Source organism: Lissotriton helveticus, chromosome 6 (assembly GCF_964261635.1).
Source record: "Lissotriton helveticus chromosome 6, aLisHel1.1, whole genome shotgun sequence".
NCBI lineage: Eukaryota > Metazoa > Chordata > Amphibia > Caudata > Salamandridae > Lissotriton > Lissotriton helveticus.
In genome coordinates, this window is record NC_136067.1 from 1,093,347,868 (window position 1) to 1,093,364,645 (window position 16,778).

General features: G+C 48.1%; 1 protein-coding gene across 4 annotated transcripts in view; it reads left to right on the forward strand.

The window, feature by feature from the left end:
* The window catches only part of BIRC6 (baculoviral IAP repeat containing 6), a 2,208,279-nt gene that overhangs the window by 1,547,649 nt on the left and 643,852 nt on the right, over nt 1–16,778 (forward strand). For all 4 annotated transcript variants that reach the window (XM_078648748.1, XM_078648749.1, XM_078648751.1 and 1 more), the window contains one exon: nt 1,996–2,104. In XM_078648748.1, the coding sequence (XP_078504874.1) occupies nt 1,996–2,104 (109 nt within the window). The remainder of the gene's footprint in view (nt 1–1,995; nt 2,105–16,778) is intronic.

Here is a 16,778-nt window from a genome sequence, read left to right on the forward strand (position 1 = left end):
CCTCCTTTTTTTGCATGAGGTTGGTGTCCCACCTGACTCCTCGCACGTCGATACGACTACCACACAGCGTCGGTCGGCGCCAGCGCCTACACCTCCTCCTATGCAAGAAGTTGACGCTCCTCTGGACTCCCCAGATCTGAGGTCGTTTCAGTCCATGGTGCAGATACCTTGTGTTGCGTGGCCTTCGGATCAGCCTCCGGTTCCTCCACTTACGCTGTCTAGTGGGCGGGTTAGTGTCCAGCCGCCTCCTACCGATGGTTTATTGTCATCTCCCCGGATGACAACTGAGGTTAGTGCTGCCTAAGCACGGGCTATTCACAGGGTGACAGCTATTCGATTTCAGCCCCCTGTTGTGTCCCTGCCTTCTGATCCTTTGTTGGATCTTCTCCACATGGAGCCGGTTGAGGTGGAGCCTTTGCTGATCCTTGGGGCATCTTTGTTTGACATCATGCTTGGCACATGGCTGAGGCCTTCCTCTGGTGACCCTGTTGATCGGGCCATTGCTCTGCGACATCCTCCTGCCCCGAATGATCCGCTCTGCCTGTACCTTCACCCTAGAGCTCAGGGCCTTGTAGTTCAGGAGGCTTTTGACTTAGTCTTCCTTCCCTTTGCCACTGTTACCTCCCACCAGGGAGTCTAGGTGGTTGGACACGTGTGGTCGCCAGCTTTTCGCCTCTGCCAGTGCTGACGTCCGCACATTAAATATGGCTTGCGTGTTTGCCCACACATCCTCTACCCTTTGGGACTTGTTCGAGAACCTTCTTCCTTCTATTCCAAAAGTGCCCTGGATAGAATTACCTCGACTTCTGCTTGATGGCAGGGAATGGCACATTTTTATCTCCGCTCTTCCCTTGACGCCACTGACTCGGTGGGATGAGCTCTTGCTCAGTCTGTGGCTTTGCGCCGCCATGCATGGCTGCGCGACAGTCGTTTCCCAGGCAATGTTCGGGATGCCCTTGGGGATCTGCCATTCAATAGCTGGGACCTTATTAACCGCCACTTGGATTCGCGGTCTCCCGCCTCTTGTCTGGGCTACCGTAAATCTTAAGGCATGACTTCCTGCCCTATGTTTTTCTTTGGCATAGGCAATGTTGCCTTGTTGGTTTGAATTAAAAAAATTATTGGGTTGCGACGTCTCTTCTGTTGACGACTTTTGGTGAAATTGTCCTTGATCCTATGTTCTGGACTTGTGGTCCTTCACGGTTATACATTATAGTTGCAGGCTTCTGTAGTCTGCCATGCAATTTTTTCACATATTCCTCTACTCCACAGGTGGTTTTGCCTTGGCATTTGTAGGGGTGCTTCTCTGGATGAAGCCAGGGCGGAGCCGTTGCGTCGCCACCCCCGGCGCGCAGAGGTGCTGCTGCGGAAAGTTTTCTAGATCCAGTCTGACGCCTGGGGATATTCTAAGTTAAGGAATCTGCAGCCAGACTGTGTCTCTACCAGATACATAGTTACCGAAGGTAAGTAACTCGCCCATTAATGCACATGTTCATCAAGCCAAACTGCCTTGATAGCTAGGTCCACAGAGACGTCCTTGGTTTGAGTGCACTCCTTAGACCCTCCACCGTTTGGACATCTCATTTGGAGGTCTACTGTAATGGTAAGGAATCTGCTGTAAAAGTGAGGTATCTGCCGTTAGAGGTATTAATCAGAAGTCACTCTTGCCTCCTAGCGACACGCAGGAGTAATTGCTGAAAAATCTCAGAATCCTGTATGGTGCCTCGAGATATCCTGAAGATCAGCTGTTAAAGTATCGTCCAGAAAGAGCATTACTAAACATAAGTAGCGATGGTCAGTGGTGTTATTGTGACTAAGGGCAGATAGTAACATTAGTATTACGTGTTTTAAGGTATTGTCATTGTAGATATTTTTTAGAACTATTTGAGATAGAAATTAGATCAACTTTATCAAAATGCAAGCAAACGTATGTTTTATTTTTCTTTAACAAGCTTCCATGCTTTTCTAATCTATTTCTTTATTTGCATGTGCAAGATCTGAATAGCCCATTACTGTTTGGAAGACTAAACGGACTGTCTTCTGACTCTACAATAGATCTTCTTTATCAGCTTGGAACAACTCAAGACCCTGGTACTAAAGACAGGTAAGAAAATACTCAAAAAATATCTGTCGTCCTTGCTAGTGTTGTGATTTTACTGTACAAATTGCAAGGATTTTCCTTCATCCTATAATTGTGCCTCTTATGTGAAACTTGTAAATCTGTTCTTTTCTTACCATGTAATGGAAGTTACTTTCTCTCATAAGAGACTCCTCATGTTATTCTAACCATCATCATTTGTTTTCTGAAATGATCATTGCTCTTTTAAATAAAGGCAGATTACTAAAGCCAAAAGTGTGTATCTTTGTCTTCTCAAATACAGAATTGAATGAGCTAGTATTGGTTAAACCTCACTTGTAAGCTGCTCTATAAAGGTCTTTCAAACCCGTGTTTTTCTATCATATTTTCCTAGGGTTAAAGTTTTTTCCACTTAACATGTTTTTAAATTCTTTTTTTATGTGTTCTAACAGAGCTCAGGTTTTTCTTACTGTTGAGGCTGACCATCATAATGGAAAATCCCATTTGTGTCTGCACACAGAAAATTGGTTGTTCATTTGAGCTAATCTCCATGAGATTACCAGATTTCTGTGTTGACTGTTAATGTATTAAACTCCTGAATTCATCTTTCTCCATGAAACCAATACATGTGGCACAACTACTATTCTTCCTGAATTATAAAATATAGTTTGATTAAAGTCTTGTGTGGACTTATAATGAATACTTCTTACACATTTCTCACCTTTGAATCTTCCCCAGCAATCTAAATAGATCCCATGTGGTTCCCAATAGTTCCACCATGGCTTCAGCCATTTATCATTTTGCAGCCACAAATCTGCTTGCAGCCACAGATCTTTTCAGTATACCACTGTTACGAGAATGAAAAATGTCCTACCTGTCCTAACAGAAAGTTTCAATTCTAAGGAGGAAACGAGGATTATGCTTTTCTTTCTCCTTTTTTTCAAACAGCAGCCATTTTAAACAAAGAACAATCAAGACAAGGACTTCATATCCCATGAAGTCTTAGGAAAAACGATCAAGTTCACAATAACATCATTTGTCCAATCAGGCGTCTCCTGGCTCCATTACTGTTGTTGATTCTTGCTGGACTGCCTCTTCCTTCCTGCGATCAAGCCGACTGTGGAAGTTTATCCCTCTTGCTTCGAGGATTCTGAACCTATGAACAGAAAAAGGTGCCATAACACACTATGTCTGGCTCAACTAACTTGTGCAGCATTTGCAAGGCAATGAGTAGCTGTCTCTCACCGTGCGGGCGCACGTCGGCCGTCATGGCTTCGTAGGCCTTGGTGCATCTCACTGCACAGTTTGGGCACCTACGAAAATACCCGCGACTGGCATTTGGTACAAGGGTACCCATGGAAGGTGACTCCGTCAAGAGTAAAAGATCGTCCTGAGATATCCAGGTCCCTGACATCAGAGACTCGCCAACTTGGAAGATAACTGCTTACGTGACAGATACTTGTTGCTTGGCAATTTTGAAAGCAGATTTAAAACCTTGTTGACATCTCAGAGGACCGAATATCTCGGTCCTGGAGGAAGAGAAAGCCGGATGCCACGCAGCAACTTCTTCACTAACTGGTGCTCTCCCACTGGTTGGTTTGCCACGGTTGCATTACCAGCCGAAACTGCTGACTGAAAGGTATTGGCTGGCCTGTACGCCAGGCCTTCTGCAGCCAGCTGGGCAAGAAAGTTTAGGATGTGGACAAGGTCTGCCCCCACGGTATCCAGACTCCATCGCAGACACCAACCCGTCCGTCTAGACCAGGCTGATCGGTATCAATGGATCGTGCCATCTGCCCAGGCCTGGAAGAGGAGCTCCGCAGCGCTTCTTGAAAGGCCAGGGATCTTCCGAGATCTGTAATCCTCCACGTCCTGAGTGGGGGGGAGTCACTCACCACCAGAGGCTGAGGATTGCCTGCTGGGTTACTCAGCAGATGAGGGAGCAGGAGTAGATGGATTGGAGAAGCCAAAGAACGTTCCATCAGAACTGGAAACCATGCATCGCGATCTCCAAGCTGGGGTGATCCCCTCCAACTCCGCCTTCTGTATGCACACTTGGGTCTTTAAACTCATGATCATTGCATAGGGGGGAAAGGCATATCCCTGTTCCTGAAGGAACACGTCTGTGGCCACCGCTCCTGGGTCCATTCTCCAGCTGAAGTCCTGAGAAAGCTGATGGTCGAGGCAAGATGCAAACAGGTCGGTCGAGAACGGACTCCAGCATTTCTGTAATAGCCTGGAACATCGGGGGAAATAGCTTCCACAAGCTTGCGTCTCGCAGGTGGCGGGACTGCCAATCCGCCACCAGGTTGGACACTACTGGGAGATGCTCTGCAGTCACCGAGACCTGATGCGACAGACAATATTCCCAAAAGTCCTTGGCAAAGTCCACCAAGGCCTTGGAGAAATTCCCTCCCAAGTGGTTTATGCAGCGGACTGCCGCCACGTTGTCCATCTTGAGGAGGATGCAGGATTGGGCTCTGTCCCTGGTCCAACACCGGACTGCAAAGGAGATGTGGAGTGACCGTACTGTGGCAGACCAACCTCCGCCTGTGGTGAACTCTCCAACCTGAACCACTGCCATCTGACTCGAACATCAGGTCGGGTTTGGATCCGAAAATAGCCCGACCGTTCCATTCCTCCATGTGAGAGAGTCACCAATGAAACTCTTCCATGGCCTCCTCGGAAAGAGGTACCTGCTGGCCGTTTGTTAAACCGCTGCGCAGGTGAGACACTTTGAGTCTATGGAGCACCCTAAAATGAAGGGGGCCCGGAAAGATGGCCTGGATCAGGCCGATAGAAGACTTGACAACCCTTGCGATGCTGCGCAGAGAGGTCTGAGGTGTCTGTAGAATCTGCCATATCTCATAATGTTTTTTTGCCATTTTCTGGACGGGAGGCTCAGTGTAGCTTCCATGGAGTTGATCACGAAACCTAGAAAGGTAATCGAAAGAGAGGTCCTGGTTGATCATGAATCCCAGAGATTGGAGGAAATTTACTGCAGACTGCAACTGCTGAGACAATGCATGGGGACACTGGTTCATGAACAACATGTCATCTAGATATATGATCAACCTGAAGCCCTGCGTTCTCAACCTTTCCACCACCGGGTGCAGAATATTGGTGAAGCACCACAATGCCAATTACAGGCTGGAGGGAAGAGAGGTGAACTGGACTGTTTGACCGTGCCATAGAAACTGGAGGAAGCAATGGTGTGGTGGAAAAATGGGTGTAGGAGAGTAGGGTCTGCTTCCTATGGTCACCCCCACTTTTTGCTTTGCTTTACTGGTTTTCGACTTAGATGTGGCTGTGGGCCTGCTAATCAGACCCACAGCCCAGATGCACTCTCTCTAAATGTACACCATGTACTCTAGGTACATACACAATTGGGAATTGGTTTACCTTGTCAGCCCATGTAGAAGTGTACCCTAGGTACTCAGGGCATAGGTGTAACCAAGCCTACCAGGGGCTGCACCATGTATTATGCCACCCCTGGCTGGCCACTCAAATGGACACAACTGGCTGATCACTCAGCTGGGGCAAGGTCGTGTAATCACCCCTTGCTTAGGCATAGTATTCCTTTATCTACCCTTATATATAGACACACAGTAACCTATAAGTCACTCCTATGGCAGGCCTTAACAATCCTGAGGGCGGAGTGCTTGGTTATGTGTGAGATGGTGCTCTAGCATGAGCTGAGCCTGTCTGCAGCTTTCGGAACCATGTCCTTCTAGCTGTTCTATGATATTGCCATACCATATACTCTTAAGTGCATTATGAACCTTGCGGTTAAATGCTAACTCTGGTTTGGCTTTATCTAAACATGTCGTGTAAAGTGTCATACGCTTTGGAATACTACCCCCCTCGCCAGTTCTGTCAACGGGGGTAGCATTCCACCCTTCTAGAGGGAGAAGACATGTTGTTACTGACTATCCCGGTTAAAGTTAACCAGAGCCCCAGCGTCACAAAATGGATGCTGCTGCCACCGACACAAGTCTGACCTCCTGCTGCTGGGAGTCCTTCCAGTCACGGAGGTTTGGACAATAGGTTTCCTGCCTGGGGAGGTGCGAGCACCACCCCAGACAGGACTTTGTGTATTGGGACAGGGAGGGCTGAATAGAATGAGACACTGCCTGGAGCACACTAGGTGCTCCATGCATACCCCAGTTCAAACCGGTTGCTGGGGCACTCCAGCCCCAGCTCTGGCGCGAAACTGGACAAAGGAAAGGGGGTGTAACCACCCACCTTCCTGGTCCCACCCATAGGAGGGACCTAGAAAGTAATCCAGCCCCTTTTAGTTGTATAAAGGTAGGAGCTGAGTCCTGAGATTTTAGATTAATCCTGAATCGAAACTTGACACGAAAATCTGGACCTTTGACATTCTTCTGAAGCTGAAGACTGAAGAATCTCCCTTGTGGCCAAGGAGTGACCACCCTGGGCAACCAGGCACCATCCAGCGAATGAATGGCTTGCTTTGTCGACGTTCCCGCCGGAACCCGAGCACAGAGCCTGACAAGACCCAGACTTCCAGACCTCTCTGACCCTCTCTTCACGACTGTAGCATAGCTGGGATCCGGGGAGGCAACGAGACACGTGGGACCGGACATCTTGGAAAGCCTGCAACTTGCTACCTGTGCAGCTCCTGAGGTACCCTCGAAGCTGTGCACTGGGGATTGAGAAACCCCGATCCCGAGCTCCATCTGCGACGAAGATCAGCCCCCCACACCCTACGAGTTCTGCGTGGGGCCCTTCTGATTTTGTTCTGCTCGATGTGTTGTCCGGTTGCTGGCCCGTTGGCTAGTAGCCTCTGTGACGACGATCCTTTTGAACCACATCGCTGGTCTGGTTGCTCCATACTGGCCCTTGCTTCCCTGCAAAGGTGAAGCACCTCAGACCTTGCTGGTCTGCACCAGAAGCCTTTGTTGTATCCTGCGTGGGCTGCCTTTGCCAAGGCTTGTTGACTCCAATCCGGAAGTCGACCCCTCCATCTGCGAGATCCTTCGTGGGACAGTCCTCCTGGTCCACATTGCTGCCAAGACAAGCTTCAAGACAGCATCTGATTGCCCCTCGACGTCGTCTGGTTCCTTCCTGGTTCCACCCAGTCACTGGCTAGTGACCCAGACTGTCCCCTCTGCTTTCAGGTCCACCCTTGGATCCACCCGGACATCTTCCTCCTGGTCGCCTGCAGCATCTTTCTCCAGGTCTCCATGGGATCCAACGACGAAACCCGACACATTTCCACACCTTTGCACCAGCCGTCCGTGGGTGAGGTAACGCGAGTACTTCAGTGCTCCCAAGGGTATTGACTATCCAAGTGTCTAAGTCTCTAGTTGTTTCCTCCTAGCTAAACCGGAAGGGTCCTAAATCCTTCTAAATCTAACTTCTAAGTTCCCATTGACTTTGCATTGAATCCCATGTGTGTGTAAAGACACTGCACGCACCGCCTGTGGGCCTCCTACTTCTAAACTATGGTTCAGATAGTGTAGCCCCAGCGATTCCCTAGGCCCTTCCTTTTCTCGTGACGTGGTACTTATACCACTTTCTTAATATATGGTTTGCTTCGCCCCTAGGGCCTAACCGTAAATTGTGCAACTTAACGTATAATAACTAAGTGTCTTGTTATGTGCTTTGGCCTCTGACCTCATAAAGAGTTCAGAGGAGTGTGTTGGAAATAAATACATATATATTTTATATATATCCTGTGTGGTGTCATTTCATGTGATATTCAAGGGGTTACATATGGTAAAACAGCTGGCTTTACACGCCCTCTAGAGTCTTTTAGCCTAAGCCTGTTCTGTCCACGCTACCACTAGGATAGCTGGTCTATAAGGTTGACTTACAACCATCACCATAAGGGTTGTTTGGACTGGTGCAAGGTGATCACTAGAATAGTGACCATCATATACCAGGCCAACTTCTCACAATGGGGACCGTGAGATAAGCGTCCTTGCGGTCCAGCTGGACCGTCCAGTCATTGGGACACAAGAGGACGCAGAGCAGTTGAATGCCCCCCATCTCGAAGTGGTGGTAGACCAACCACTCATTGTATTCTCTGAGGATTATCACTGGCCGTTGACCCCCGTTTTGTTTTTGCACCAAGGACTGATTGCTCAAAAATCCCCTGGAATGGGAAGAGGAACAGCAAATAGCCTGTTTGTCTAACTGTTCCTGGACCTCCTGCTGGATGAGGGCTGATCCCCAGCTGAAGAAGTGGATCGGGGCAGGAGGGGAAAACTGGAAGGGGAGCCGTAAACCTCTATATGAAATCCTTGCACCGTTTGAATCACCCAAGCGTCGGTCGTAAGGGCCCACCAGTTGTCTATGAACTGTGCAAACCTGCCCCCCCCTCCAAGCAACGATATGAGATAATTGAAGAACACACAGTGGGAGGGGGGAGCTCCACCGCCGCAGGCGCTGTTGCGATGACCTCTGTACCGGTATCAGCCTGTGGTGGGGTAGAAGCCTCCGAAATGTGATGAATCCTGCCTTTGTCCCCTCTGTGACTGCTGGTCTCTACCGGACGCTGACTGTGAGGAACGGCCAGCCGAGTGTCCCCTACCACAGCCAACCCTGCCAAAAACCTGCATATTAAAAATGTGTTTTACTTTGGACTGGGCCTTGTCCAGCGAGTTGAAGGTGGAGACAAACTTACTGAGCTCTTTCACAAACAGGTCGCCGAAGAGTCCGCCCTGAGCCACCTGGCCTGCTTCCGACATAGCTAGCTCACCTAGCTTGAGGTCAAGTTCGATGAGCAGCAACCTGAACCTCTCCGTGGAGATGGCGCAGTTGGCGTTACCCAGGGATATAGTAGCTCGTTGCGCCCAACTCGAGAGAACATCTGGCAGGATCAGGACCCCGATGCCTTCACATACTCCGTCATATCAAAGATCTCTACCAAGGGGCCTGTGATATCCAACAGTTTGTCCTGACAGGCCCACCAGGACTTGTTGATGCCCTTCTTCGGGTCCTTGATGTACTTAGTCAGTAGAGTCGCCATCTTGGCGTCATTTTCCGTGGTGACACCCACTTTACAGTCAAGGGACGGGCGGGGGCATTCCGCCCTGAGGCGGGAGTTGACCTCCTAGTCTTGGGGCTTTCGTAGCCAGCCTGCCACATATTTGGCTACATACTCACTGGGGACCCGCTCTGAACACTGGGGGTGTAGGAGCTCCTCTCGATCCAGGAGATCCGATTGGGCATCCCGTGGGGATTCCGTGGACTGGCGTTGGTCTGGGGCAGGGAAGGAGAGGAGCACCAGGAACAGTTGTGGTCCGAGTCTCCTTCTGACCCGCCAGGGGACTCATCATAGGGTTGGGGAGAGGCAGTCCAGCCCTAGCAGCTATGGGGTTGTAAGTCTTGAAGGGCTTTGCCCGCTGGCGTGGTTGGGTGGCTTGGCATCCAAGAACGCCTGTTTCAATCTAGCAAAGTGTCCAGGTCCACCCCTTCTGAATGTGGGCGCTTGCACAGGTTCTCAAAAGGGGACTCAGTAGCCTGCTCTAGAGGTTTGGGGGCTGAAGGCCCAGGTAGCTCTTCCCTCGGGCAAGGGGTTGCAGACACTTCTGTGCTAGATCCAATAGTCTCTTCTCCAAAGGGGCCAGTGCTTCTGAGACTGCCCTGACTAACGAGGAATCCACAGTGTCACAAAAGTCATTAGTGGCTGGGAAGTACTGGGTATCCTCGTCCTCCTCGTAGTACTCCTCAAAATCCTCTATTCTAGGAACTTTCCGGAGGATCTAAAGGCTAGAGGTAGGTATAAGGCAAGAGGGCTAGTCTGGTTGGGCTGGAAACCCAAGCGCAAAGTCTTGGAGTAGGAGGGGGGCTCGTTGGATTGAACCTCTACACCTGCATAGCCTTTAAGAGAAGGAGGTAGGGGGCAGAGTCCCTGATCACTCACATTGTTTAAAGGTCTATGTGACTTAGGTAGACAAATCACCCTTCTTTTATACAGGTGTATAAATATTCAGAGCTTGGGTGGGTCTGCCAACACAATTCATGCTGTGGAAGCCTGTAAACCTACCCCGAAGGGTGTTGTGACTCCAGACTGGCCAGAGAAATCAGCTCGCTCCAGCAAATGGGGACCGAGGTGCTCGGCAATGGCCGTAACTGACGCGCACTCCGTCCCGCCTTAGTTGAGAAATGAGCATCCCGGAGGATGTGGGGAGGCGTGCCCTCTGGCGCCCGGCGGACAGCAGTGCACTCCTGTCCCAGCAATACAAAAAAAAATTGCAGCTGCGTAGGAGCTCCAGGTTGTTCCCATGGCCATGCAAGCTTCTTTATTGAGCGACGAATTGGCAATAAATATCATATGGCAATTTAAAAAAAAAAAATCCGAATCACTATACAACTCAGAGGAAAAAGTGTTGACACTCAACTGACACTGGCTGCAGCAGCATAAAAAGAGGGAGTTCAGTAAAGGTCAACAAAAGTTTTGGAGCCAGGAGACGCCTGATTGGACAAGAGATGTTGTTGGGAACTTGATAGTTTTTCCTAATGCTTCATGGGATATGAAGTCCTTTTATTGATTGTTTAAAATGGCTGCTGTTTGAATTAAAGAAGAAAGAAAAGCATAATCTTCACCTCAGTGTCCTGACATAGAATCCAGATCTCTTTAATTTTTCACTAGAATTTTCTAATGTTTTTTGTCTGAAACGCAATATTTTCATTGTAGCAGTGCATCTCTTCCACAAACTTCCAGTTGTTATCTACGTGAAATGCAAGCGGCATAAGTGCTTTTCTGACTCATTACTTTAGCAAAAAAAAGCTATTGGGAGAATGGCTTAACTAGTTTTACCTGAGTCCTGTCAAGTAAAGTTGCCCCAGTATTGGAACTTTCATAGATTCCCATGCTTTGTATCATTCCCCGTCGTAGGAATGGGAGCCTCGATAAATAAAAAATACCATAGTAGTAAGCACAAAGTGAAACAATAGGCCTAGGCCTCATCTCATTTTGTAGCTTATCCACCTCTTTTTGTAAAAGAGACCAAATTCTTGCAGTAGCCAATCAGAGTAGCCTCACCCCATAGAACCTTCCTGAGAGAGCCTCAGAGCCTCAGATTTTCTACCGCACGTTGTGCAAGGGAGTCTCCATTGTGCTCTGCTCAATTTTCTTCAATTCTGAGAATATTTCTACAACTTTTGCCTGTTTTTTCGTCATGTCTGATAAGGAGAAGAAAGCACTTTTTAGAGCCTGTGCTACATTATCTAAAAAGAGGTTGTTTGTTGAAGACAAACATGAAGACTGCATATTCTGCTTATATCCGGATCATAAGGCCAAGGACTGCCAGATTTGCAGGACCTTTTCCACCAAGACCTTGCGGGACAGAGAAGGACGCCTGCTGACTTGGCTACAAAAGATGAAGGACCGCAAGGAAGTTCTGTCTTCTGACAGTGAGGGCTCCTCTTCGGTGGTGTCATCCAGGAAATCAAAGAAAAGGGGTAGGTCTCCCCCTACTACTTCTGATGAGCCCCATGTCAAGGCCTTGCCCGGGACCTCTGATAGGTCTGATAGGCCTGCTTCCCTAAAATCTCCTCAACGCGGTGAAAAGGAGAGGCAGGGACATCCTGAGGAGTCGCAACCTTTAAAAAAGGCTAAAAAGATCGTCCCTGTGACCACCACCCTCTGAGAAGGAAAGAGGGGTGAAAAAGCCTTCCACTACACCTCAGGAGATTGTTTCTGACAGAAAACAGCGATCGTCGACGGTGAAAACCTCAGGTACGTCGACGATTCCTGTCAAAAAGGACTTGTCTTTAAAATTGGCCTCGTCGACGGGCTCGTCGACGATGGCTTCGACGACGGCATCTACACCGTCGACGACGTTTAAGATGCCTGATGCCTGTTCCTCGTCGACGACGCCGGTGACCATGATCCTGGCTACGAGTTCGTCGACAATTCCGTCGACGATCCCACCATCGTCGACGATGACTATCTCCCCGTCGACGATGCCTTCGACGACGAGCACAGCTTCTTCGTCGGCGCTTCCGTCGACGAAACAGTCTTTAAATATTCTTCCGTCGACGACGATTCCGTCGACGACTGGAAAACCTGCAATTTCACACAAAGAGACAAATAACACCAGAGATGACATCTCCACGGAGAGTCTCGCAGTTGCCTCCTACCTTATTGCTTGATGAGGACTCTGAAGACGAGACTGATAGTGCATATGGGCCGGCTCGTAGCCCATCTGACATACACGTCAAATTACAGGAGGTCAGTTCTGAAGAAGGTGAAATAGAGCAACAACACTATTCTTCACAAGACTATTATGACCAACAGGAGAGGCCTCGCATGCAGGTTCATTCACAGAAACCTCCACGTCAGTCCCAGCAGGACATGGTAGCGATGCCATCCTCTCTCATCTCGGATCTACAATTAATGTTCCAGGACTATCGGAGGCGCTTTCCTGCCCAACAGGAGGTTCAACAAGTATGTCCTCCTTCACCTCCACCTCAGTTATCTCAATCAATGGCGGACACCTCTTTGCCTTCCAGAGGACAAGATCCAGCGCCCGTGGAACGTCCACAAGAGGTGGTTGCAGTCCCACCCACCAACATGGACACCTTTTAGACCCAATATTTGCTAGTTGGGAAGGGATCGACATATCCCCCCCCATTCCGTTAATATGGTCTGACCATTATATGATAAATTTTGAAATACCTAACAGTCTCACTATGCCTGTATCTTCTAAAACTTATTCTCATAAATGCCGCAATTGGAAGAAATATACCCCGGACCGCTTCAAAAGCGCATTAGATGAACAACCTCTTGTCATGGGGCAATCTTTACAAGAGACATGGAACAATTACGAACTTTGGCAAAGTAAAGCTTTGGACAAAATAGCACCATGGACCACCAAACCCCCGGTCAGAAGAAGAAAATCTGAGCCGTGGTTCACTGAAAAACTCCAACTTGCTAAAGCTCTATGTAAATTAGTGGAGCGCAAATGGAGAAAAAGCAATACTCTGGAACTTAAGAAAGAGTATACAACCAAGCTTAAAGAATATCATAAATTGATAAGAGAAGAGAAGAGTGCTTTCTTTAAAAACAGAATTGAGGAGGCAAATAATCCCAGGAAGGAAATGTTCTGTATTTTTAAAGAACTAACAAATTCCTCTCGCCTAGATACCCAAGACACTTATTCCTCGGAAATATGCGAACAAATAGCAGATTATTTTGTAGAAAAAGTAGAGAAAATCCATACTACTTTCACTAAATCTGCTATTTTGACCAATACTAATGTACCTATTAAAGCTCCTTGTACACACAATCTCACACTTAACAAATTCACTACACCTGACAGAAAGGATCTACTTAAGATCATAAATGGAATACATTCAGGATCCCCCAATGATGTGTGTCCGCAGAAAAGGAGTAAGGACATTATGGAAAGCACACGTATTAATCATATCAGTCATATGATTACGCTATCCTTTCAGGAATGTCTGGTTCCAGAGGCTTGGAAAATAGCCCAAGTAATTCCTTTAAAGAAAAAACCGAATATCTCCATTTCTCAGCTTCAAAACCTGAGACCTATTTCCCTTCTCCCGTACTGTGCCAAAATTATTGAAAAAATAGTTAATAAACAACTCATGGCATTTTTGGAGGGAGAAACATTACTCCATCCATCCCAATCGGGATTTAGACCAGGTTATTCCACCGAATCCGCAGTCCTGTATTCCTCAGAATACATCCGTAAGATGGTGGACGAAGGCGAGACGGCAGCGTTGGTCATGCTCGATCTTAGCGCAGCATTTGACACCGTGCTGCATTCCACGCTGTTGTCTCGCCTCTCAGATTTAGGTGTGACAGGATCTGCTCTTGCCTGGATGAAATCCTTCCTTACTGATAGATCGTTCCAGCTGTATTGCCCACCCTTTAAATCATCTCCTCGCAGCGTGAACCATGGGGTTCCACAGGGCTCCAGTTTGAGCCCTACTTTATTCAACATCTATATGGAACCCCTGGCACACGTTGTAGAGAATTTTGGGGTGGGTATTGTCAGCTACGCTGACGATACTCAATTAATGTTCAAATTAACACCGGACAGTAAAGACTATGCCGCCAACTTTTCCAACTGTATGGCGGCTGTAGCCACCTGGATGGACAACAATTGTCTCCGTTTAAATGGCGACAAGACAGAGGTGCTGGTGGTAGGGAAGGAAACCTCCATATGGTCTCACGCATGGTGGCCTAGTGAACTGGGAGAACTACCCAGTCCCGTAAAATCGGTAAGAAACCTAGGGATCATGCTAGACTCGGATCTTTCTGGCAAATCCCAAGTTAATAAAACTACAGGAATATGCTTCGGCACACTAAAGGTTCTTTGAAAAATTATTGACCTCATTCCCACCAAAGTTGGAAAAGCATTAGTCCATGCTCTCATAACTCCCCACCTGGACTACGGAAATGCTCTCTTTATAGGTCTTAATCAAAAAGGCCTACACCAGCTACAATGCATTCAAAATGCAGCGGCTCGAATGGTGTTAGGCCTTTCGAGAAGAACATCTACCAAAGCAGCCTTAACCAAGCTACATTGGCTTCCTGTCAAGGAAAGAATTAGATTCAAAAGCCTCTGCTATGCCCATGGTATAGCTCATAATAAAGGCCCCATCTACCTCAGAAGCCTTTTGACCATCCATCGTCCGTTAAGAGACTTAAGATCTTCAGGAATGATGCAATTCAAACTCCCTCGCATTATGAGAGCCAGAATGGGAGGTAAATCCTTCCGTTTCTTGGCCACTAAATATTGGAACGCCCTTCCACTTCCTCTTCGGATGGAACCCTCCGAAACACTATTCAGGGCCAAATTGAAAACTCTTCTATTCCCTAAATAATTGCTGTCCTTACTCCCTCAGGTTTCATCTTCCTCAGTTTATGAATTGTAAGCAGTTAGCGCGGGGACACACAGTCTTGTGCAGCCAGGCGCTTTATAAATATTTTTATTATTATTATTAAGATGATACTGATGATGATACTGCCTCATCAGAGGTGGATCAACAAGGGGACCCTGACCAAGATCAGAATGTGGCCTGGAACCAGGATAGTCTTCAAGATCCAGACGTCACAGGACCCGATACCGCAATCTCTCCTCCAGCAGATATCGGAGGTTTTCACAACTTAATGGAACGAGCATCCAAGAGATTTGGTCTTCTGGTTACCTCAGTTCAATCTGAATGTTTTTTATATGACTTCAAGGAACCATTCCGGAAGTCCGTTCGTTCAATTCCCATCATTGAACATGTGTGGTCAGAAGGCTTAAAAGCTATGCAAAATCCAGCCACGGTCCTCCCAGTACTTCCCAGACTGGAGAAAAAATATAAGGCGCCCGAGGGCAGCCCGGCATGTCTTCTAGGTCAACCAAAGCCGGACTCGGTTATCTCCCAGGCCGCACAGACTAAATCTAAGAATCCGTCTACACCGCTAAAGATGCCACCTGATAAAGAGGGGCGGCGTCTGGACAATGTTGGAAAAAGATTCTCCACAATGGACAGTCTCCTCGTTAGGGCGGCTAATGCTTTGGCGATTCTGGGGAGATATGATCGCCAGATGTGGTGTGACCTCTCCCGTTTGTGGAAGAACTTCAGGATGGGTCTAAGGACGAGTTCAGAAAGATCTTGATGGAAGGAGAGCGTGCCTCTTCTGAGGTAATCGACTGCGCTATGGATATAGCAACTACGGCTTTCCGAGCGCTAGCCGGCTCGGCAGTTTTGAGACGCCAGGGCTGGTTGCGAGCCACGTGGTTTCGTCAGGAAGTACAGAACAAAATTCTGGATCTACCCTATGATGGAGAGATGTTATTTGGTAAACACGTGAATGACGTCCTACAAGGCATAAAGAAAGATACGGATACGGCCAAGTCCTTGGGAACCATACAATATCGCAAAGTGCCCTTTAGGGGAGCAAGAGGAAGAGGTTTCTCCTCTTACAGAGGCGGGAGTCAGCACCGCTACTCTTCCAACTCCAACCTGGCCAGTCATACAAACCCCAATATTCACAGAGGGGCTCTTTCTCTCGTCAGCCGCCGAGAGGACGTCAGGAGCAGCAGAGGAGAGATAATACCAAGAGACAATAGTGGTCAGATGGCTCTTTCTACTGTTCCTGTACCCTCGTTAACACCAGTGGGGGGCAGGATTGCCCATTGCCTCAACAGCTGGAAGGTCATAACAACAGACTAGTGGGTCCTAAACATCATCAAGGACGGACACATGTTGGAGTTTCAAGATCTTCCTCCAACGAGAGCTCCAGACGCCATTACACCCAAACATCTAAGGCTCCTTCGTCTCGAGGCCCACCAACTCTTCACCAAGGGGGCAATAGAGCCTGTACCTCTCTCCTAAAAGGGGAAAGGGTTCTATTCCAGGTTCTTCTTGGTTCGGAAAACAAAGGAGAAGTGGCGTCCGATTTTAGATCTACGGCAGCTCAACACTTATCTCATCAAGTTGTCCTTCAGGATGGTCACTCTTCAGGACATCCTACGCCTTCTCAATCCAGGGGACTACATGGCAAGCCTAGATTTGGAGGATGCTTACTTTCATGTGCCCATTCATCCAGCTCACAGGCAGTATCTTCGATTTACAGTAGGCAAGAGCCATTTTCAGTTCAGAGTACTGCCTTTTGGTCTCCGGTCCGCACCGCGGATCTTTACAAAGGTACTGGCTCCTGTGGCAGCTTTTCTCAGGAGGCAGTCTTTCGAAGTCTTCCCAT